At 39.0% G+C, this 24,988-nt stretch overlaps 1 protein-coding gene across 1 annotated transcript in view; it reads left to right on the top strand.

Moving 5' to 3' along the window:
* Positions 1 to 24,988, top strand: part of csmd3b (CUB and Sushi multiple domains 3b) — a gene marked incomplete at both ends in the record, with an annotated part of 320,381 nt that overhangs the window by 274,279 nt on the left and 21,114 nt on the right. Inside the window, 15 exons of the mRNA XM_080046015.1 lie at positions 118 to 187; positions 806 to 922; positions 1,168 to 1,377; positions 2,570 to 2,758; positions 3,845 to 4,022; positions 9,291 to 9,436; positions 13,213 to 13,293; positions 13,724 to 13,837; positions 13,939 to 14,127; positions 14,335 to 14,493; positions 17,313 to 17,501; positions 18,332 to 18,517; positions 18,992 to 19,186; positions 19,993 to 20,166; positions 22,014 to 22,187. Coding sequence (XP_079902141.1) covers positions 118 to 187; positions 806 to 922; positions 1,168 to 1,377; positions 2,570 to 2,758; positions 3,845 to 4,022; positions 9,291 to 9,436; positions 13,213 to 13,293; positions 13,724 to 13,837; positions 13,939 to 14,127; positions 14,335 to 14,493; positions 17,313 to 17,501; positions 18,332 to 18,517; positions 18,992 to 19,186; positions 19,993 to 20,166; positions 22,014 to 22,187 — 2,371 coding nt within the window. The remainder of the gene's footprint in view (positions 1 to 117; positions 188 to 805; positions 923 to 1,167; positions 1,378 to 2,569; positions 2,759 to 3,844; positions 4,023 to 9,290; positions 9,437 to 13,212; positions 13,294 to 13,723; positions 13,838 to 13,938; positions 14,128 to 14,334; positions 14,494 to 17,312; positions 17,502 to 18,331; positions 18,518 to 18,991; positions 19,187 to 19,992; positions 20,167 to 22,013; positions 22,188 to 24,988) is intronic.

Genomic DNA, 24,988 nt, shown 5'->3' on the forward strand with positions numbered 1-24,988 from the left:
CGTTAATATTATTGTTGCATTGATAAAACCAGCACTGCCTCAACATATTTAAAGTGTATCAGTGGTTTCCCAACTGTTTTGTTTATAATATATTGTCGTTTGTTTTGACATTCCTAGGGCAATGCCCACATCACCTGCATGCCAGGACCTGTGAGAAGGTGGAACTACCCTGTACCATTATGTCTTGGTAGGTATGATCAGTGCAAACACACACACACACACACACACACACACACACACACACACACACACACACACACACACACACACACACATGCATGCATGCATTAAATCCATCCCAGATATACTTTTTCAGATTGTAGAACCTCCTTACTGCAGAAATGACGCAAGCAGCTGTCTCCATGGCCTACCCTATCTCTCTGGAAAATAAGCCGTTTGAACAATTTACTTCCCTGCGATGAGCTGATTATTTAGTATTCTGTGCAGAATATGATTAAGCTTTTAAACTGATGCAAAGTTCCGTCAGACTCTGACATGCAGAGTGTGCCGAATCATCATCAGCATGCACTGAGGCAAACTGGAGGAAACAAGCCCCGGACACACATCTACTTGCACAATTGTAATTTATTCAAGAAGGGGTATTTATTATAGCATTAGACTATGAATGTTTTATTCAAAGCAATGAAAAATGTCAGGTTAGAAAATACTCAAGTGTCCAGCCAATAGCAGTGTCTTTAAAAAAAAAGGAGAAGAACTGTATAACTGCTGTTCTCAGGGTCAAAACTGAGCAATTTAAAAAAAATAAAAAATATCTCACTTTCTGTGTTTATGTGTGTGTCTGCAGCCCAGTGTGGCGGGTCCATGACAGATGTAAGTGGAGTGATTCTAAGTCCCGGTTACCCCGGCAACTACCCCAGTGGATTAGACTGCACATGGACAGTCAACTTACCTGTCGGTTTTGGTAAGAAACACTGTCAACTTTGAACTTGAAGTAAACAGCGTGCGTGGTTTTCTGTTGTCTGCCCCTCTCCCCCCACCCCCCTTCATGTGTCCAATGTCTATGTTATTATTCATTGATTGATGTTTTCAATTACTCCATCACTCAATCAGTGTTTTGGGGCCTTTGGCAGCTGAAGCATCTATACATGCTTGTTCTTGCCGGCCTTGTTAAATGTTAAAACGATGTGTGTATTTTTTTTCTCCCAGGTATCCACCTCCAGTTTCTGAACTTCTCCACTGAAGCCATCCATGATTACTTAGAGATCCGCAGTGGAACCTTGGAGACGGGTTCCGTCATTGACCGGTTCAGCGGTCCAGTCATTCCCAAGCCTCTGTTCAGCACCACCCACCAGACCAGCTTCTTCTTCCACAGTGACTATTCACAAAACAAGCCGGGGTTCCACTCCACATATCAAGGTAAATGTTGTTTCTATTACAAGTTCCTTTACCTGATGTATATGCAAAGCAAAGAACACAACATTTAGCAATGTGGAAAGTTGGTTTGCAGATTTATACAACTCTTTGTTCTCAGGAGCAACTGATAGCAAGATGATCTACATTCAGACAATGATAAAACAATAATGCTTCTTGGTTTGTATTTCCAAAATAGTAAAGGTTGAAATGAAAGCAAGTCCTCATTTCCGGATTTATTCCGGTGACGAGTTTCATATTTCATCCTTCTAACATTATAAAGGTTTTAAGCCGACTCATTTTTTTATTATAAGAAAACCTAAATTCGATATGTCTTATTCCATTATTGTGCAAATCTTGTATCTCATGAAAGGGAGACTTGTCAACGTGTTTTAAAATAGGAATATTATTTCTACTTATGTTTGTCATTATCCGCCACATGTCTTTCTTCAGTCGTGCGAAACCCTGACTCTTGCATCTTTGCCTGTGAAAAGTCACTGGGACTAAAAGGTGTGAATGGCAGATGACTGTCAGAGTATTTTGGCATTATCAAAAGAAGAAGTTGGCGCTTCTTTGATTCATGATACCGTTGTCGTGAAGTTTTTAATCTGGATTTAAATCTGTTATTTTTTTGTCAGAGCTTCTCTGCAGCATTTCATATTTCAGTGTGATATGTCGGCTGCAGATATACGTCTTCATCTACAAGCATGAATCATTTTGAATAAGCTTTTTAAAGTCTGTTGGAAAATGAGTTGGAGAAAAAGCATGCTTTAACATATTGAGAGTAGTTAATGGCAGAGCAAGTGTATTTGAAGGATGTTTAAACCGGCAGCTACAGCTGATGGTCAGGCTAGTAAAGACCCAAAATATGAATTAACGGAAATATTTGCGAAAATATATTACGATTAATTGTACCTTAAGGATATTTATTATCTGGTTGAATGTTTGGTTTGATTGTTTTTCATTTGTTATTTTCACTTTTTGACGTTTTCCTTCCTGAAAAATCTACTAACTGTTTTGTAATTTCAAAGTGTTATGGATGGATGCATTTATTGTATTTTTCTATGAATGACATGATATTAGAAAAAAAGGAAACACATATACATAATACTGCTGCTCTTGGCCAATTTTTTAAAGTAGTCCTTTTTGTTGTATTTCCATTGTCCTTGGTTAATTCCTGGGTTATTTGTCTCTCAAGCCTACCAGCTCCAGAGCTGCCCGGACCCTCGGCCATTTCGAAACGGCATCGTGATCGGCAACGATTTCAGTGTCGGCATGACGGTGTCGTTTGAATGTCTGCCTGGATACTCTCTGATCGGAGACGCTTCACTCACATGTTTACATGGAATCAGCAGAACCTGGAATCACCCACTGCCACGATGTGAAGGTAATGCAGAAGGTCTTCCCTGTATCTTTGTCTGTGTCAGAATGACTCTTAACTGTCTGGATGTATTGAACTTTTTTTTTGTCTGGAAAAAATATGTTTACAGCTAGACCTGACATTGCCCTGTGCTTTATCTTGAAGTGAATACAAACTGTGTAAGTCTTTTCATTGCTGCTGTCAGCTCGGCTTGTATTAAATAACCCACTTTCCCAGACAAACATCATTTATGTTTTATGTGTGGTTTGCAACATGGGCCTTTCATGGACCCAGATCCCAAGGAAATTAAAATATACATGTGTCCTGCTAATTTTTTCTGTCAATCCAAAAATGGGTTTTTAGAGATGAGGTGTGCATCCTAAAAGTGCGCTCACTTGTGAATGCTTTTTAATAGCATTTCAACACTGATGTGCTTAAAGTGATGGCGTTTCATAGCATTGTTTTCCAGATTCTGTACAGTATTCTTCAGTATAGTTAATATTGAATGGTGCACTGACAGCAAAGTGGTAAAAAAAATATATACAAAGCAATTACAATCATATGCAACGTGTTACTTTTAAAAAATGTAAATGGTTCCCAGTGTAAATTGAATGGATAGGAGAACCAGAATTAGAATGGAAAGAGTATCGAATTAATCTGAAGGAAAAAAGAGAGGTGTCAGGCAGGTTGTTATTATGCATTTCCAGCAGTGAAAGTATATTATCATAATAGTCTAAGTTTATGATGAGCAGCAACCCAGTTAACTAATTATCACTCTTGTTTTTATTTTGAAGCTAAACTTTAGCACAGTATTACTCATCGAAGGGCCTTGCATTTAGAAAACTGTAAATAGTCTGTCTTATTGCTTTGAGCCATGGCAACATCACACCAGTTATGAGTTACACTGACACTCCTGACAAATACCTGTGCTGCAGAACTCAAATAAAACTGTAATGACAATGTATTAAAGGTATTAAGGTGTTACCCAGTGGTCTTTCCACTACTGATAAAGAAGTCTGCTATCTCAGTCGTCCAGTCAATTACTAGAAGCTTAGTCATAGTAATTTGCTGGAAATGTATTAAGAGTAATTGTGTTAATATTCCATCTCACAGCTCTCTGCGGTGGCAACATCACATCATTAAATGGAACCATCTACTCTCCCGGTCACCCTGAGGAATATCCCAACTTCCAGGACTGTGTGTGGAGTGTAAGAGTTCCTCCTGGACACGGGATCTATATCAATTTTACTGTACTGAGCACAGAGCCCATATATGACTACATTACCGTCTGGTAGGTATTTTTAGTTTTTTCCTCTTTCTTTTTTCTCTCCACATGTTAACTCATCACAGAGTCAAAATCAGTGGATACATCCCCATGATCCGCTATCTGTCCGTACTATATGTGTTCGCTGAAAACAAAAATCCAGTGTACATACACATCATAGGCTGTGTATTAACACTGGATCTTTTTTCAGCGCACTCACACAGTATGGACATTTTGACAACAAGCATTCTCCAGAATTGCTGACATCCTCATTATGAGCTACTGCTTACCCTTTAATTTCCATATTTTTCTGCTTCAACGCTATGATGTGTTCTTTTTTTATTTGACTAAATGGCTATTTAATTTGTACCAAATCTTTAGGGAATTTTTGCTGCAGACAGACACACACACACACACACACACACAAACACACACTTTCTCTCTCACACAGGACGTCATGTTCCTTTATATCTTTTCAGAGCTGGCCACTAATTGGCTTAATTCCTGCAAGGGTTACTATGGCTACAGACATCTCCCCTTGAATATAAAGTTCCTCTGACATAATTTCCTTTTTGTAAAGTTTTAACCGTTTCTCTTTACCAATAAGTCTTTCTATCCTTGCCTCTGTTTCTCACACTATTAGATGCAGTCTACATGTTTTTCCCTATCTGCCCCTTGACTTTAATCTTCTTTTTTAGAAATCATCCATTGGCAACAGCAACAGTCAATGCATTTAGAAAAAAAAATGTTTGGACACCATCTTACATAGTTTAATGCTGGTACAAGGTTACAGCAGAACCATACATTTTATTCTACAATGTAGTATATAGTTTCCATGTTGCGGCCCCTTTTCGATAGCCAAAGCGTGCTTCCTATAAATAGATGGCAGGGTGCAGCATCAACAGTTTAGATGCATCACCTGGCATACAGACATGGATTAGCAGTTAAAACATGGTTTCCTTCTGATACTTTCCTTTGCAAATGATCTATTTATAGACCAACACTGAAGGACCAAATGTCTGTCTTGTACTTGTGTTAGCCCGTCATGATTCAAGCACTGTCACCGACTCCAGCCTCCCAGGTTTCCACAGCCCTCAGAAAACATTGTTATCTCTTGAGACAGTCTGGCAACACAATGTACCTTTTCCCGAAATGTACCTGGGCGACCAAAACTGACTATATAAAAGAATGGCTTTGATAGTCTCCAGGTACACCAAGAAATTGAACATTGGAAGCTAAACACAATGTGCCTTTTCTCTAACAGAAAAATCCCATTAGGTGACCTGAGGTACATTGCAATGACATTTACCTATATGTTCCAGAGTCTCCAGTTAAGTCTTACTTACTTTCATGACAACTTTACTTTACTTTAGAGGTTCTAATTAAGATGTAAATAAAAATGTGAGGTTTTACTGCCAAATGCACCCACTCATTTCTCAAGTCTGAATCTTTAGGTATGACTAATCCAAATAACTGGTTAACTTAACTCACAATGTCACACATGAGCTTGCAAAATCACAGCATTAATCAAAATCCAAAATATCAGAAATGTAGCAATTATTTTCACAGGAGCCTAAGATGAAGTTTTCAGATAGCTTGTTTTGTCTAAACAGTTAGCCAAAACCCAAATAATGCTAATTAAAAAAAACAGCACATTCTCAATTTAAGAAGCTCGAACCAGAGAATATTTGGCACACTTGACTTAATAAACAATGAATCAATTATCAACAATGTTATCGATCAGTTTGCTGCCAGTGGACTAATCCATTCCTTGCCTCCGCTCATCAAAATGCTGCTTTTTAGTCTATTATACAATCATTCAAATTTGAAAGCATTTTGGGTATTTACACACTTGACATTGGAGACCGGCTTTCCCTTAGCTTCATGTGGCAGCGTTTTAGTTGCTGCAAATGCAACCTTCAACCATGGGGTGTGGTATATTGTATAGATGTCTTCAGTATACAGTATATTGTAAATGGTAAATGGACTCCACTTATATAGCGCTTTTCCCTGGTTTTTCACAGACTCAAAGCGCTTTACATTGTTTTGTACACACTCACCCAATCACACACACATTCATAGACCGATAGCAGCAGCTACCTACCACGCAGGGTGCAAGCTAACTATCGGGAGCAATTCGGGGTTCGATGTCTTGCCGAGGGACACTTTGACATGTGACAGGTAGGCGGGGGATCGAACCTTCGACCCTGCACACCAGAGGCGAACTCCCTACCCACTTTGCCACTGTCGCCCCTTGTACACTTATTTATTATTAAAAAGTAGCTCACCACTGCAATATATGGAGCCTGACTTCCCCACAGCGAACACCACAACACTGTTGTTGAGCCATGTGTCGACCATATATAGCCAATTCTGTGAATTCCATGAATTGGTCCGCACAGCATGTCCCTGACCCAGCTGTCAGTTAGGAAAGTAGACAGACTGCTGAACTCACACAAAGAAAAGACAGCCACCGTACACAAACACACTTAAAAACTCCCACTCACACAGCCACAAAGTTGGTTTCCTGTAGAGAGCACAGTGTATGTGGCAAAGGTGTGATTTTCACAGTGGTCTCCTCCATCCAGAGCCAGCCAAGCTCACAGTCAGTTAGTCTGCTAATTGGTCCCATACAGGGAGGCTTACCAGATGATTTCTCCGAAAGAGTTATCATGTATGTCATAGATATAACCTTGTGTTGGGCTAAATCATACATTCATCAGAAGGCATGCGGTGCGGAGGTGTGTTCCAGCCAATATTTCAGCTCTTTTCTGCTTGTTTGGTCTCTCTCTCTCTTTCTCTCGCAAACATTATAACTTTCTTATTAACGGGATATAATGGGGAATTATGCAATATCATGGACATTATCATTGAACATTTTTAGTCAACCCTATACATTTACCTGTACTTTACCTGTACATTTTATTTTGTACATACTGTACATGTTAGCGTTATATGCCAACTCCCTTGAAGCCACTTAACCCATTGATGACGGCTGCTGCGCGATGCCACATTGCCTCTCCTGCCTGATGCTCCATCGTGCAGCATTGTTACTTTATCTAATCTTCATGGCATGCGCAGCATAGAATGCACTGTCATTGGTACAAATACACATGAGGTGGGTTTTGTTGATTTTTTAAGACCACGTGACCACCCAAAAGTTGTGTGGTTTGCCGAAAATCACATCAATCAAAAAAATAAAAAATAAAACAAAATAATAAAAAAAAATAAGCCGGCTGTGTCAGCGATAGTGTATTACAGAACAGTTACTGGCGTTTAGTGCGCAGAATCAAGGTCCACTATAGGCTACTGACGAAAATCACACTAAATATTTTATATTATTTATTCTTTTTTTTCTCCCCCATCTAAGTTTGACGATTTTTAGAAAAATGTGTTGGTGTGTAAGCGCTAAGGGAGCATGTTTAAATAAAACCTGTGAACCTTAAATTTTAAATGTATTTTATTTCATGTTTCTATTTGCTACATAGGCTTAGATATTAAGGTTTTGGTAGACTTGACAATTCGTACAATTTTTTCAGAAAACCCTCAGGCATTAAGGCCAGGACACACCAGCCCGATAATCGCCGTCGTAAAAAAAAAGACGTATCTGTTTGGTGTGTGCCGTGACGTCGGCCGACGTAGAGGTCGTCGGGATTGTTTTGAGCCTGTCGGCCGCCGATTGAACATGTTCAATCGGCGGCCGACCGTCTTTCATTTGGAGCAATTTGATTGGTGGAGGGCTAGCGAATCAGTGAAGCCCGGAAGTGAGGCGGGTAGCACAAACAGCTAACAACAGCTAGCCATCGTTTTAATGTTTGTTCATTTCGTTTTGAGAGTACTCACATGCATCAACCCTTGTTGACTGCTCGACACCATGCTCGACACTCTCTGCTAAAAATTGTGCTCTTATGGTCCATAAATATAAATACGTATTTCTATCTATGTTTATGCTCTAGAGAGATGTCCAATCATTTCCGGCTTTCGTATTTTTTCGGGCCACAATACAGATTAGCGCCGCCTGCTGTTGTGGAGACATTACGTCCCGCGAGCGTACGGAAAATACACAGTCGTCTCGGTGTGTTCTTTGGCCGCGACGGGAAGACTGGAGCTTCCTGAAACGGCCGACTCCATTTTTTGCGTAGTCGGAACATGTCGGACTGGTGTGTCCTGGCCTTTAAGGACATGCATCCTAGATTGCCATAGTCATCAATGGGTTAACAGGAGCTACTTATGATCCTTACGAGTTACCTTTTAATTAGTCTTGCAAAGCCAGACCAAACTACAGCAAGTAGTGTGTACCTTTTAAGTTTTTGAGCAATATTTTTTGAGCAATACTTGCAGCTTTTTTATATTTTAAATGTATGCTCTTTGTATTCCCTCTTTTTCCACTTTGAATCAGAGAAGAGGTTGCTTCATGACATATCCCGACAGGTATAATTGGCCTCATTCAAAAGCACTTAAATCCAGGAAATAATCATTTAATTTAACTTCATGATGATACTTTTTAATCACCGATAATGAGGTCGCCATTGGTTAGTTCCATTTTGACAGCTGTTGGGTCTCTAGCATAAAGGATAAAATATGCTCACGACATCGCACAGAGAGCCTGACCTGCCGGTTGATAGATCACTTCCTGTCTGCCTTCTGCTGTAATTGCACGACTTTTCATGAATGCCAGGCTGATATTAGTGGCAAAATGAGAGCCAAGTGTACAACGGGATTCACATTTGTTATTCTTATGATCTTACAACCATTCAATCAATATGCCCCTCCCGAAGCAAGAAAGAGTGAGCTAGGGCTTTAAAACTGTGTTGCTATCAAGAGAGACAATAAGGAGCGGCTCTTTTGTAAGTGAATTAGAAACTGCGTTGTTGACGGTTTTATGTCTAAAGGAGCTCTGTGACATTGTAGTTTGGATTGTTTTCTGAAGGGAGATGAGCCCAAATAGCCATGCACAATTGCTCTCGGCACTGGCGCTTCGTCATGTCCGACTCCATTCGCAGTCAATGGAGCAGCTCTGGCGTTGGTCTCATAAATATCGTCAAAGTCTCCTCTATCTTTGTTTCTAGCCTCGGAGAAACCATTTTCTGGTCACAAATAGCCATTTAACTGACAGGGATAACTGCAATAACTTATTCAAATTATGTTTTAGAGTTGATGTTTCCCTTCTATTGTTCAGTAAAGAAAGATCGAGTCCATTTGTTAATGGGTCTTTAGTCTGAAGTACCCCCCCCCCCCCCCCCTTTGTGATACAGTCGTTTTGAGTGTGTGTTTTTCTCTCTGTTTTGTCTGTAGGGATGGTCCAGACCAATCATCCCCTCAGATTGGCCAGTTTAGTGGGAACACAGCCTTGGAGTCTGTCTACTCGACCTCCAACATAATCCTCATCAAATTCCACTCGGACTTCTCCGGAGCCGGCTTCTTTGTCTTAAGTTACCATGGTAAGAAGTAAAAACATTATAACTTTTGTTAAAGGGATATACATTTAGTTCATATACATTTCCTTTATACAGGAACTGGGAATGTAATGTGATTGTGTGTGTTTGGTAAAAAATGCCACTTTTTTTCTCTCCATTTGGTTTGTTTTCCTGATTTACAGTGGTAAAACTATAATACCATGATGAGTTGTAGCTGCACTCATAGACATAGACATAGACATTTATTATGTCTATGGCTGCACTAATGGCATCATTCAGTCTACTGTTGTGCTCGGCTTCATCCTCATTACTGTCCACTCACACTGGCTTCCTTTCACTCATTCTGACTCATGGAGTTTGGTCTTTCACTGGCACTTTTAAAACCTCTAACTGAAGCCGGCATCTTTTTCAAAACCTACAACCGTAATGTGGTGTTGATAATTTTTTTAATTTAATTTCACAAATTGAGTTATTGTTGTCTGCAGTTTTTCCAGGTATCGACTACTTTGGAGTTTGGTCGACATTTCATAGATTGTCGGATTTCATCTTCTAGTGTACTGAATGCCACTACTTTCAAAAGAGTCATACAAAGGCTATTATGCTAGATTCACTTTTACAGATTTGCTTTTCACTCTATACTAAAACAGGTGTGCAGGTGTTTTGATATTTTTTTTATTGGCACTTTCTTGCCTCCAGCTCCATCTTGTCTTGTGTTAGTGTGCAGTAGTTGGGAAGTAGCACTAAAAAGTTGGTAAAAAAGAAACTTGTGCTGTAAAAACTAATTTATATTTCAACTTAACCATGCGTGTGAATATAAATCTTGTTTTTTTCATCATTCTTTACCTGCAGGTATAATTTCCTTTTGTTCTCAAGATGTGCTAGAAGCTAACAATACAAAGTTGTATTCCTTTAACTTCCAGCCACATAACAAAAAACCCAAATCACACAAATTGCTTTTCTTATAATTTTTTTAAATAGTTTGGTTTTAATTGGTACTGTAGTTACGCAGCCGAATCATCAAGAAAGGGAAAAAGTAAGCCTATAGCCTTTCCAACGAAAGAAGAAGAAAAAAGATTTTAAAGAAACACTGCCCCAAGTGAAGGTATGGGCATAAATAGGTCTCTCTTTGCACAGCAGCCTTTTTTTATGCTGCCATATTACACACATATACACCAATCTTACGGCACCTTCCTTCTTCAGAGTTGTGAAGATTGTATTTCTGCCCGTCCTAAACTGCTCTTTCTCTATGTAAAATGGTCTCATTCCATTTCAATCTTCTTGCTGTGCCCCCTTCAAGGCTCTTAGATTTGCTTTTGTTTTGTTCAAGTGAAAACCTCCACACTCGTCTTTTTTCTTTTTTCACCTTTATGCCTGCAAACCTCTCTCTTTATACACTCTTTTAGGTCCTTATCCCAGCTGATGTCTTATGAAAAATAATAAAAAATGTAACTCCAATGGTTTCACTTCATGTTTGTAGCTTTTTCTTTGACTTGTAGACTGGGGTTTTACAGGATTATTGATGTGCTGACCATATCAACTCAAATTTATTTAAATGAATGTTGACAAAGTGGATCATGTCCAAGTGACACTGTGTTGTGTCTTATTGCTGCAAGATGCAATATTATTTCCAAAAAACTAAATTAATTGAACACAATTACAAATGTGTCCAACATAGATACACTGTAGGCTCCCTGTATTACATTGGATGTATACATTTGTATGAGTACAGTCTAGTGTAGGTATGTTTCACGTCATTATGTCAACATAGTCAGATTATACACATTTAAAAGCATAACCATTTAATTTGAGATAATAGCTTCATCAAACCAAAATCATTTTATTGTGTCAAAGCAAAGTTTTCACCCTACAGTAAAGAAATGCTATTTACTTATATTCCTTACCCTCTCTTCAAAATTGCTAAGGTCCTGAAATGTTGCCCTTTCGGATGGAATTTCAATATGACAGAATATCTTCTAATGAGTCTAACTTTATGTGCTCTTTTTACACTTCAAACACAGTGTGTCATCACAGTCTTGTCTAACTCTCCCCCTATTTCTTGCACACACACACAAACAAACACACACACACACACACACACACACACACACACACACACACACACACACACACACACACACAATTATGTAAACATGTACTGTATATCTTCTGCCCTCCCCCTCATGAGGCTTATTTTTGCTTCTACTCAGAGTTCTGTTCAATGCTCTTTATTCTCACACAGATGTCATGTTGTTACTGAATTTCTGTTTGCAGTTTTTAACTGTCAGCTGCCACACTCGCACAGGAACAGTACCATCTGATGGGTTCAAGTTTATTTTCAATTTCTGCTTTAATGAAGGGTGTACAGTGGAGAGTTATAGGGGGAGTGTGGACTAGAGGGAGAGGGGATGACATTTATGCAAGGAGTTGTTCGCATTATTTTGTCACTTGTGTTTTAAAAGAGAATATAAATATAACAAGAAAACATAAAGGACAGGCAATGCTAGGAGGAAGGCAACCACATTATGAGTGAGCACAACACCCTCTTTGATCATGTGAGCATGACTGAATGCTTAGTTATATGGAGGAAGACTAGGCGCTGTTACTTAATATAGGAACTTGTCAGAGTAAGGGATATGTACTTTTTTACATTTATTTGTCTGTGTCTTGCAGTGATGTAACTGGATTTCCAAATGTCACAGTTTGCCCCTGAGACCGCCGCTAAAGTGCATATTTGATTCAAAATGCCAAATAAACCCCAAGGAAGCATCGATCCACCGTTTGGGATTGATGTTCATCCATGTCATTGTCATTATATTTGTTAAATCATGGTCAAGCTATGGAATAAAAGACTATACATTGAAGGATACAGTTGTCATAGACGTGAAACTGAGAAGAAAGCCCATGTGACTTGAATGTGAAAGTAGCTATAAAGGGAAAAAATGCTCAGAGCTTAATAAGATCAATGACTGCTCAACAGTGAACCTGTCCTCTCACACATCGATGCATAGACATAGCTACACACACACACACACACACACACACACACACACACACACACAAACGTACACATGCACACACATAGTGCCCAACACACACACAGACCATAGGGCTTTGATATGCATGAGAGCAGCAGGTACTATTGGCAGGTCTCATTTTCATAGTCAATTTCATCCTGACTTACAGCCCTCAGCCCTTCCTCCCTCTCTCTGCCTGAGTCCTCCCCTCTATGTGCCTGTCTGTATTACTCTCTCTCTCTCTCTCTCTCTCTCTCTCTCTCTCTCTCTCTCTCTCTCTCTCTCTCTCTCTCTCTCTCTCTCTCTCTGTGCTAGTGAGTGATCTATGGTCATGCAGTAATATTGATTACAGCCTTGAGCACAGTAGCTGTGAACTCAGTTTCTTTTTTTTATGATTCAAGTGCTATATAACTGTGTGCCTGGTCAGTTTTTGATTACGTGCTTTTCTGACACGACCGTCTGAACTTTAAAAATGAAGTTTAACTGAAACAAGCAAAATTAAAATGTGCATGTTGCGTCGCTATTTGGTTTTCAAAGGATTTACAGCGTAAGTCTCGGGCGTGTCGTTACACTCACAGACATTTGGAAGCTTATTACATTAGTGCCGGTAGATCAGCCACTTACAAAACATCCACACTTAAAAGGTGACTTATTGCCAGTTTCAAAGCATTGATCGATTTTCTCCTTATCTAGGTTGGGTTTACCTTCTTCATTTCCTCTCACACATTCTTATATAATCCCGAATGATGTCATCTCACCTCTCCTCTGCTGTGTGTGTTCTCCTAGCCTACCAATTAAGGGTCTGCCAGCCTCCGCCAGAAGTGGCCAACGCTGACATGCTGATAGAGGACGGCGAGTTGGAGATAGGTGAGCCTGTCTGTCTGTCTGTATGTCTGTCTGCCTGCCTGCAGTGCCTTCACACATGTCAATTAGACATGAGAAAAGCAAACTTCACTCTTGTAACTTTCCAGTTCTTGACAAGAGAACAAAATATTGTCTTATCTGTAAAATATATCATTCGTTAAGACTCAATATATCTGATACTCATGTACTGCACACAGCAAATGCAGACACGCAATGATTCCCTTCAAAATGTAATTGTATTGTGTTTCATATTATGTGTTATGTTCGTATGTTGTAATACTCAAGTAAAGTACATGACAATTGTTAGTGGAATGTATTAAAACAAGCAAAGAAAATGGCCATTATGATAACATACTGTATAGCATAACATATTATAAGATGATTATTTTTTTAATTATCAATTAAGTTACACATAATGATGTTGTGCGTCCAGGTGACATCATCAGGTACAGATGCCATCCTGGATTCACATTGGTTGGCAGTGAGATTCTTACATGTCGCCTTGGAGAAAGACTGCAAATGGATGCACAACCTCCAACATGCCAAGGTGCTTGTACATCACTGCAATAGTGTACTGTAATTCATATTTAATGGTTGATGTTAACAGCATTGAAAATAGAATCCTCCCCTTCACTTTCTTGTCCACAGTCCAATGCCCCGCACACGACATGCGGTATGATTCGTCAGGTGTCATCCTGAGCCCCGGTTGGCCAGAAAGTTACCCCAACCTCCAAATGTGTTCATGGAGCGTTTCAGTGGAGAAAGGCTACAACGTCACCATCACCTTTGAAAATTTCCACACTGAGAGAGAGTTTGACGTGTTGGAGATTTTCGATGGTAAATAAAAACACTCTACACCACTTACTAACATAAAGTATTGTCAGAATTCAGCTAAGAAGTGCAGTATTTGTTAGAACCGCATGTGAGCACACACACAGAAAATACTCTTTGTTGACTATATGAATGTGTTATTAAGTTGTATTATCTCATTCTTTATTTTTGTTTCTCTCTTCCCCTTCTCCATTTGTCTTGAACACTTGTCAGGTCCAGTAGCCTCCAGTCCCACCTTGGCTACACTGAGCGGTGACTTGCCAACACCCTTCAACCTCACAACCTCTGGTCACCAGTTCTTGGTCCGCTGGTCTTCAGACCATGGCACGAACAAGAAAGGCTTCAAAATTCGTTATGTTGGTGAGTACCAAAGTATGTATCCCAACTTTATTTTACTACTACTTTATATTATCATAATGCATGGAACTAAGGACAGAGGTAGACAGAAAGAGAGATGGAGACTCTGACTGAGAGGGCACTCAATGGAGTTGTTCAACATATACTGTAAATAGTCATTTGTTAGACATTCATGCAAAGATTGAGGCATTTTTCTCAATTTGCGATTGTGTAGGGAGGAAAGGGAATATACAAAAACAATTTAGAAGTATGTGCAGTATCATTGACTTCATCTCGCTCAGGCAATATGTGTCTTGTACCTCATCTTACTGTTTTACCTCACTTTGTTCTGTCTCGTAAAGTGGTGTACTAAATTGCATTATGGGTTAAATTCTTAACTTTTATTCCTTCAAGGTTAGCTTGATACACACAGATGCTTTTTAACAGCAATCTTTACATTTTGGGAGTCTTGCACCTGGGCATGTGAAGTGTAATTGTAGATTGTTGGACTTTAAGCACCTTCACTGGGGTAATGAGGCTTGAGTGCTGTATTCAAGGGCATTTTGTGACAGTTAGGGGGAGGGGGGGACTATTAGCTGTTTAGCCTCTCTACACTTAATATGGTCTATTCAGGAGGCTGCTTCTTTTACCTTTAAAACACCAATTTTATTTCTTTATGTGTTTTTTTTCTTCATATTGATTGTTAATTTTTGTTTCTTGTAGTGTATATTTCATGTTGTTGGGTGTGAGGGTGGGATGTGGGTGGGGTATGTTCGGGGAAAAAGGGGAAAAAATTTGTACTCATTGTGCTACAATTTCTTTGTTACTAACATTTAATAAAAAAAACACCACTATTCTGTGTGATAAATGATACGCAGGATAATAATAGAAAAGCCTCCTAGGACTCGCACTCAGTAACCTTCTTTGGTAGCTGTGATTGATATGAACATATTTAAGGATTGTTGAACATATGTTGTAACCCTAGCATTTGCACAATCAGGACAGTATATGACAATGTACTCCTGCCACCACTTTGTGAAAAATATGCTCAGTTTACAATTACAAAGCAATTTTACTCTTACTCTAGCATTTCTTTTTTGTTGCCATTTTAACAGGACAAGTTGGCATTTAATTATAGAAAGTTCTTGTGTGGTTGAAATCATCCCTTTAATACTATCAATCATAAAAATACTATAGGGGAAAGAGCCTGGATTGGATCTAATGACAAATTGTCAGTCGGCTGCTTTTACTGCTTTGAAGCCCTTTTCGTGGCCATTGACTTCAAACTTTTAGTGCTTTTTCAAATAAGCTGTGTCAGAGAGCTTTAATTGGAAATCACTGACAAACTGTACGACTGGCACTGATTCTGTAGTTTCTATGCATGGATAATACAGTATAAAGTATTAAACTCCCTCAATAATTCTTAAGTGGTGGGTTTCGAAAAAACTTCCACACAGATGACATTGGACCAATTGGAGATCAAAGGGACACATAAATCAGTCTTATCAATAATATATAAACCAGTTAAGAACTTATTTTTGGCTCCTTGTCCAATTTGGAGAGTTACAGACCAGGCATCTTGCCCAAATCGACATCTAACTGGACCCATGCCTGGGTAATCTCCGTAAACTATGACTGAGGAACATAATGAAACTGCTTCTGGTAACTTATCATAGGATATACTGACATCATCGTATAAGGACTTATATCTTCCGCCATAGATACGGGACACAGACAGACACAACAGCAGGCCAATAATCTATAAAAAACAGGCAAACTTGCTGAACTTGTTGCCAGGTTGCTGACAGTTGCAACAGCATTGCCAATTGTTTTGCCTGCAGCTGCCAGCATCGTGTGCACTATAGATGAATGTTTCTTGCTGTAAGAATATTTCAGAAAATTACCTATAGCAACGGGTGACTTTGTGGGCAACGTGTCCGGTAATGTTTGACATCGTACTCTAACTCTACTCATTGAATGTTCCATCCAAAAACTCTGCAGAGAGAGATTTATTATTTATTTCATTTAGCCTTCATACAGCTTGTCGGATAGATCCTAATTGGCTAAAACCACTTCACTGCTTTTAAGACGTGTTGGGAAGGTATAATCACCACTATGAATGTAGACATCAATCAATATGTCTGCTTTTTTGTACAGTTTAGTCCAATAAGCGTTTTGAGACATTTTACCTGAAGTGACAACATCCTTTTCAATCTCATACCTCTATCCACACATTCAAGCCATCAAAGCCATAATGATTTCATAATAAATTACTTACTTTGTTTTACTTTATTGCTTACCAATAACCATCATACATGCCATTAGTATTTTGGCTAGGCCTTCCATTGTTTATAAAATACAGAAGTGCCTCATGATAATTTAGAAGATTATCACAATATCTGTAATGTATATGACACCAGACTGTCAGTAACCTTGCAAGTAAGATTTACTGGTTAATGTTACATGTTAAAGCTATTAATGGTTATAATTGCGTACACCTGTATGCAGACAACAATTATGTGTTAATTCTGTGTTAATCTCAGCATCAAACATCTGTTTTTCCTGGGATGGTAGAACATTTAACTGTTTTGCACAATACTATGTTTACAACATGTTAGACTACTGTATTTATGGTATTGTTGCATAATAGTATTATATATTGCAGTAAAGAAAAAAACTTAATCTATGATATTTCTGTCTTCTGCTGCCATCTGCCTTGAATCTTGATTGTTAATGAGTTGGGGTCTTTACTGCTTGGGATCAACTCTGGGGTTGCTGTTGTTGTGGCGGTGAACCACACTGTGTGAATTTGGTTTAAAATGTATTTTTTAATTGTGTTTCTTCCACTCTTCCAGCCCTGTACTGCTCCACCCCAGACTCTCCACTCCATGGCTCTATCTCCTCCCAGAGCGGCGGCCATATTAACAGCGTGGTGCGCTGGGCCTGCGACCGTGGTTACCGTCTCATAGGCAACACCACGGGAACCTGCCGCCGCACTGCACTCGGCTACCACGCATGGGACTCTCCTGTACCTGCGTGTCAAGGTGTGTTAGTTCATATCATTAAGTTATTGCAGCTAAGAAATCGATTGTAAAAGAGCTGCACTTTATTATTCTCAGACAAGCTAGCTGTTACAGTGACTTCTGTATACTGTTCTTAAGGCTAAGGTGCAATATTAAATGCAGCCACCCTCATACTGTCAGACCACCTACCATTTGCTATATGGTACCATCATACCATGAAATTATTTTGATCAGCCTATACATTTGAAATCAGTTAGGTGAATAGTTAGGTGAGGACAATATGCCAATTTCACATATAAGTGATATCCCATATGCTTAAGTAAATTCAACATGTTAATTGGTCAAATAAATGAAATAGCCTTTTCTCTCTCCGTCTCTTCATGTGTATTTTTAGAATATAGCACAATATCTTCTTCAAATATCTGATTACATTGTTATGTTATAACTTGATAGCATCTTATCTCACTCATTAATTTACCACTGGAAGGCACTGCCTCAAAGCTGGCATTGAAAGAAAGTCAAATGAAGGATGTATAGCAGATTTTCGACACTGTGTAATTACACGCTGCAGTGCTCTACTAACCAGTCTATTTAAAACCACTGTGGATTGTGGAGCAGCATGTTTTTTTGTTAGAGCGGATTAAAACCTGAGATCCAGCATCTCTTGACGGTATATTTTTAGTTGAATAGCTTCATTGAAGAAAAGACTTGTGTTTGTTCGGAAATACAATACATTCATTGGCTTTGAATCTCAAGACATGTTTCAAACAAGGCACACATCAAACGTGCCCACCTGACAGACTTAATTGTTGTTCTCTTCTTAACCAGTGTGTGTATCTGTCCTCCTCTAGCTGTCTCATGCGGGGCGCCCAAGGCTCCCATAAACGGTGGCGTTTTAACAGCAGACTACTCCGTCGGAACAAGAGTTTCCTATTTTTGCAACGATGGGTACAGACTATCCAGCAAAGAGCTTACCTCAGCCATCTGTCAGCCTGATGGAACATGGAGCAACCACAATAAGATTCCACGATGTTCTGGTAAGTAATGCGTGGATATCAGTGGAATATTACCAAAAAGAAAAACACAGAATCTGATGAGTTAATCATTTAAACATACTACACCACAAATGTCAACACACTTTTGAATGCAAATACTCAGGCACAGTTCAGGTTCACATTGTCTCAGTTACAAAAACCACAAATAAGAAACATTAAATGCCGCATTTTTAAATCAATAACAACTAGATTATCATCTCACTCTAAGCAAAATGGATAGTTTGTAGGCAAAATGTAATCACCTTTATGAGTGGCAAGACTGTTTTGCTAGATTATCATATTTATTATATATTTAAATTAATTATTTTTGGTCATCTGTCAGATATTTTACAGTGGTTTGGCCCCACTCTTACTGTACTATCTGACACTGATTTCAAAAAGGTAACTGTTTTTTTTAAAACATATAGGCAAATGTCACAAGGCTTTATTTTCTCCTCGCACTGTCTTCCTCTGTAGTGGTGGTATGTCCAAGCATCGGGTCGTTCTCTTTAGAGCACGGCCGCTGGAGGATTGTCAACGGCTCACACTACGAGTACCGAACCCGCATCGTGTTCACCTGTGATCCGGGATACTACCGATTAGGCCCCGCCCACATCCAGTGCTTATCCAATGGCGTGTGGAGCTGGAGAAATGAGAGACCACACTGCCAGGGTGAGTAACAGAGAATTTATGATGACTTATGATGATTAAACCATAAATTTCAACTGAAAAAAAATACCAGCAATGAGCTACATATATCATAGCCTACATGTATGGACGTTTAGGCTGTGGAAACGTCCAACTAGGACACATATTTGAGTGTTCAGATCATAATGCACCATCTTTAGTCGTGTTCATGTGTGTGTGTGTATTTACTCTGATATCTACACAAACTTGCTATTTACTTTAAGAGTCACTCACTTAAATATCTACATTTGATACCAATCAGGGTCTGCATGGCTATGAGTAGTCCTCTGGTTGCCTGGCAACTGGTCCCAGCCAAGTGGTTTGACCCACAACACTGTTAAACCGTTAAATATTTCAAGTACAATATAATGAATGTATTAATTAGTGAGCTTATGCAGTGTTGGCAGGCATTTATTTTTAACCTTTGGTAAGTAAGTGATATACTGTAAAACATTTCGTTTTTCCAATATGACCTCAAAGAGTTACCTCGACATTTTTTGTCACCTGTTATTTTTCTTTTAAAAGATTCCTTGACATTTTGAATCAATGTTATTTTTCTTTAAAGAACACTGTGACATTTTAAAAATGGCTGTTATTTTCTTCACCAGTGATTTTCTGGGTGTGGGAGAAAAACAATATAGGAACCAAATGTGTGTGATAAACAGCTTGCCAGCATTGGTAGCATTCCTCTCTGAAACCAATGAGCACTACCTGCCGCCCAAATAAACTTGTTGCTAAATTGGTGCTATACAACTGCTTTTAAATTGCTTGTGTCTGACTGTGTTCTTCAGTTATATCCTGCGGTGAGCTGCCATCTCCGACCTATGGGAAGAAGATTGGTACTCAGACAACATTTGGTGCCACAGCCATATTCACCTGCGATGCCGGCTTCATGCTGGTGGGGTCAGCTGTCAGAGAGTGCCTGTCATCAGGGCTTTGGAGTGGAACAGAAACACGCTGTTTAGGTAGGCTATACTGCTGCTACTGCAACTAGTAATACATTCAAACATACAGTATATATTATGGCATATCAAAACACTGAATGTTGTTTTTTTCTGACTTTTATCAAATTATGCCTCATGACACTGCTTGTAAACACATTCACTCACACAGAAAGATGGGCATTAGAAAGGGAGTTTTAAGGATGAGATGTTTCATAACAAACTAACGAAGACATGTAACAAAGCGAGGTACTGTATATGCCTTAGGCCTCAGCTGCTTCCCCCTGGCCTCGTCCACCTCACAAGCATACATATATATATATATATTTTTTTTTTTAAATGTCACTTTATTCTGCCAGTGTGCCAGCCTGCGGTGACAGATGTAATGACATGGTGCTGTCACTTATCTATGAAGCCTCAGAAGAAACATGGCTCCCCCAGAATACTTGACAGGCTAAGGGGGATATGAGATAAACAACTTATAAGGCAAAGGTTCAATACAACTTAACCTAGACTGATGAGGAGACATCATTCCGTCAAAACATAAAAAAGTGACGCCCTGCAAAGGTGTTGTAAACAGCATTTCTGTTTGGTTATTTTTCTCATTACTGTACATTTTTTTGCTACTTCCTGTCTAAGTAATGTAATGTAAAATGTTTTACAATTAAAATGTTTTTAAGGCCGATCCCAACATCCATTTAGAAAATGTGTAAAACGCAAAATTAAGTCATTTTCTAGATGAGCACACTGTTTCAATTTGTGTTACCAGATTTTACTAAAACAGAAACATTTCTTATTTACATTCACAATGAAGCCACAACACACTCACACTTTATTGTGAGATTTTTGCAAAGTGTGTCTAATGTAACTTGCTGAAAACAAGTTGACATCTTACTGCTTTCCTCTCTCCAACACATACATTTCTGCAGCATATTCAAACAGTAAAGTGTGACTCACTTGGGGTTTGCCCTTTAACTCCAGTAAACAACACATCACAGACAATGTTTCATGACAGAGGTGATACGTGTCATATCATTTCATTCTCTCCCACTTCCCTGGCTTTCTTTGAAACTGTAAGCAACTGCTGTCAGGGGCGGCTTTTATCTTGTATAAAGAATAAAATAATATTAAATAAATACACATTTAATTTCAACTGAAATCCATACAGTAATTTATTGAATGGGTAAGTAAAGAGGCCGATGCGTTATACACACAGCAATTTCCTCACTTTAAAGGTACTCTGCTTTTGAAGGTATTGCAAGGAGCAGTGGCACAGCTGTGAAATGTTATTGGGTGAAACTGACCATCAGAGCCTTCACAATAAAGGACTGACGATCCAATTTATGACTCAGAGCTACTGATATTTCGTCAAGATAGAGTTCTTGTTGTGTTCCCACTTTGATCTTTTATGGCGTGTGTTTGCTCGGAGTCACATGTTTCATATTCAGGATGAAGCAGGTTTTGAGCTGCAGTTCCCTATTTTAACACGCTTGCAAAAAAGGTTTTAGCAGATGTTTAGAAACATGTTAATGTCCCTCATAGACGCAGCCTCAAACCTCAGGGTTTGTTTAAAACTCCCAGGCCTGATTAAACGGTTGCTGTTTTGCTGACAGTGTCATTGCATCCGTGAAAATAACCTAGGGAACAAATCTCATTGGTACAATATGACTGTAAAGCATGGTATCATTTTGAAATATATGCAATTTCAACCAGCTTCCCCCCTTGGTCACAATAAAAGTAAGTAAAAGCAAGAAAAGCAAGGCAGGGAAATTGGTAGTAAAATTGCCAACTGCAAGATGAATACAGGATTTTTCGCCAAGACAGTGTTACCCATCATCTGACTCCCCTGTGTGTCTATTTATGTCTTTCAGCTGGCCACTGTGGAATCCCAGAAGGCATTGTGAATGGCCAGGTGATTGGGGAGAACTTTGGTTACCGTGACACGGTCGTGTATCAGTGTCTGCCCGGCTTTCGACTAATAGGCTCATCGGTTCGGATCTGTCTCCAGGACAACCAGTGGTCCGGACAGCTGCCTGTCTGTACATGTAAGGGCAACACTCAATCACACATACACCTCAAACTAAAGATTCAACTTAACTAACAAAGACATGTAAACCTACCCTCTACTACACATATCTCTCTGCAGCTGCCTTTCTTTCAAATAAAAATGAGATAATAATGTATACAGTGTGTGGGTTTGTAACACAAAATCCAATATCCTCTACACTACAGTAAGCTTGAGTGGTATAGCATTATTGATGTGTTTGGTATTAAGCAAATCACTGTTTACCAAATACCAAAAACAGAAAATGTAGTCCTTTCGAATAGAGGCAATACAAGCTTCAGGGTTCGATGAGGTTCTCAGTATTTTCATTTGAATTGTGGACATTCTATTGGCCTGTGGAAGGAAAATAATCAATATCATACATTTTACAAATGGCTTTGGAGGCCGCCCGATAAAAAAGCCTTATATTTGACAAATTAAGATCTACTGTGTGCTATGTGATACATTTTATTGTAAGAGGCTGCAGTGGAATTGGCATTGGAGTCCTGATAGATCCAAAAGACAAATGGTCTCTGTAGCTGTAAAAAGAAACTGTCTTTAAGTACAACGATAAATAAACTACCTAAAGTAGTAGTAGTAGTAGTAGTAGTAGTAGTAGTAGTAGTAGTAGTAGTAGTAGTACTAGTAGTAGTAGTAGTAGTAGTAGTGGTCTTCTGGTTAGAAGTTTAAGATCACTTTCCTTGATATTTAAGGATGTGAAAAAAATCAAATAGATTTGCAAGAGATGGCTTGAAATTAGAAAAGAAATTCAGTGTATATTGATGGTCATTGACAAACAATGTCATGTAGGCTACAGGAGGATGAGGTGATCTTAGTTGATGGGACATAATTACATCAAGAGTGTAGCCATGGTTGTGATGTGACCTAGAAATATTTAAAAAAAACACCTGTCTAATGTGGTTCAGTGAAAACGAAAAAAATAACTCCAGGAATACTAAAACAAAACAACCCTTTGGGGTTTGTTTGATTTGTGTGTGTTCACAGTATTTATCCCCCATTAATTGAAAACATATATTTTTGACTTTGGTCATAGTTAAAACTCAAATCAAACTCTAAATGAACAGACAATGAGGGCATAGAAACGTTAACTGTTGAATTAACTTTTTAACATCAATTGATATTTGAAGGCTGGGCCATTTGAAGTTATTGATTTCCTTCTTCATAAATAATAGTTATTTTAGGATGGGAAATAAGTACCGCATGGAACATTGTTTATTTACAAAGCACAGCAAGTCTCCACCAAGGGAGTTTTTCTGGTTGAGCTGATACACCCCTGTCAAATTCTGTTCAAGGGTTGAAAAGTCCAAATTAACTAAATACATAAAATACTGTGGAATAAACCTTTTGTTCTGCTGTATAACGCCACCAGTCTTACACAAAGGGCCAGAGGGTCCAACTGTCAGTATGGTCAGGGTGAGATTAAATGGCTGGGCTTGAGAAAAAATAAATAGAATGCTCTGATGACATGTCCAGGCTACTGTGAAAATCTCCAAAAATTGCTATGAGCGTCCTGGATGTATTTAGGCAGCAACTGGGCACAGTTAAGGTGGCGCTGATGAGTGCCACTACCATCTCAAGCCAACACTACAGATGCCTCTTCCCTAAAGAGACAGCCCGTTTGTTTCATTAAATTAGAAACATGAATAAATGAGGGAGGTGGTGATGTAGTGTCAACACTTCTGGCTGAGAAGTGCATAAAAGGTAGTGACTATGACTTATAAATAAACATTATAATATAGGGACTTTACTGTATATCAAATAATATGTTTTTGAGTACCGTATATGATGTTATTGAATGTATCTGTGTCTATGGGGTTAAGATAATGTATGCGAGTGTATCCATCTGTGTGTCTGGTTGTTTCTGAGCTATGCTGTTTTTATGGAGGTTATTCATGCAGGATTTATTGAGGGAAATCATTTTACAGCCAAATTATACTGTAATTATGGAGATGAGAGGCACTTGTTTAGAGACACAAACATGGAATGGTTATGAGACTATGGTGAGAGCACGTGTTTGTGTGTGTAGCTGTAGGGCATGCTGATGGTGTCAGATAAATTTGTATCTTATGCAAGCAAACACAATTCTGATTACTGTTCAAGTGAAAACATAAAAATACCTTGGCTTCTTCCCTTCCTCTCTCAGCTTCTCTCCTTGTGACCATCTCTCTTTTTCCACTCTTCCCCTGTTCACTCTTTCACCCACCTGGTCTGTGTCTTTCTTGTTCTCTCTCTCCTCTCCTCTCTTGAGAGGCAGACGAGAGAGGGGCTGGCAGTAACTGTAAATTGTCTGCTTACACAAACATCAAACCACTGGCGTCAGCACAATCAGGACACACACAAACTTCTAAGTAGCTCCAGTGAATGAAGTTAACAGGATGAATAATTATGATCCACAACAATAGAGGACAATCAATGCAAACACAAAATATGGCAAGACCTCATATTCCCAAAATTATGACCCTGAAGTGTGATTCCAGCTATGTTTTCCCTGTCAGCTAACATCATTATTTACGACTCACCTTAGTAGAAGGCTGTTTCAAATCTTTCCTTTTAGTGGTGATGTCCAGGCGGAGACCTACACGGCCTCTGGTGCTCATGTCTGATATGGATCATATCATTTTTCTTGCTTTCATATCTCACTGAATTGAATTTGTGTGATGTAATGAGAAAATTAGTAAGTGGGTTGTGAAAAGCCAAAACATTTACCGAATAGAGTTGCATCTAAATCACATCAGTGGTTGGCTGGAACTACGTGGCATCGACTTGTGAAATACTGCAGCA

Source organism: Ammodytes marinus, assembly GCF_949987685.1.
Source record: "Ammodytes marinus genome assembly, chromosome: 17".
Taxonomy (NCBI): domain Eukaryota; kingdom Metazoa; phylum Chordata; class Actinopteri; order Uranoscopiformes; family Ammodytidae; genus Ammodytes; species Ammodytes marinus.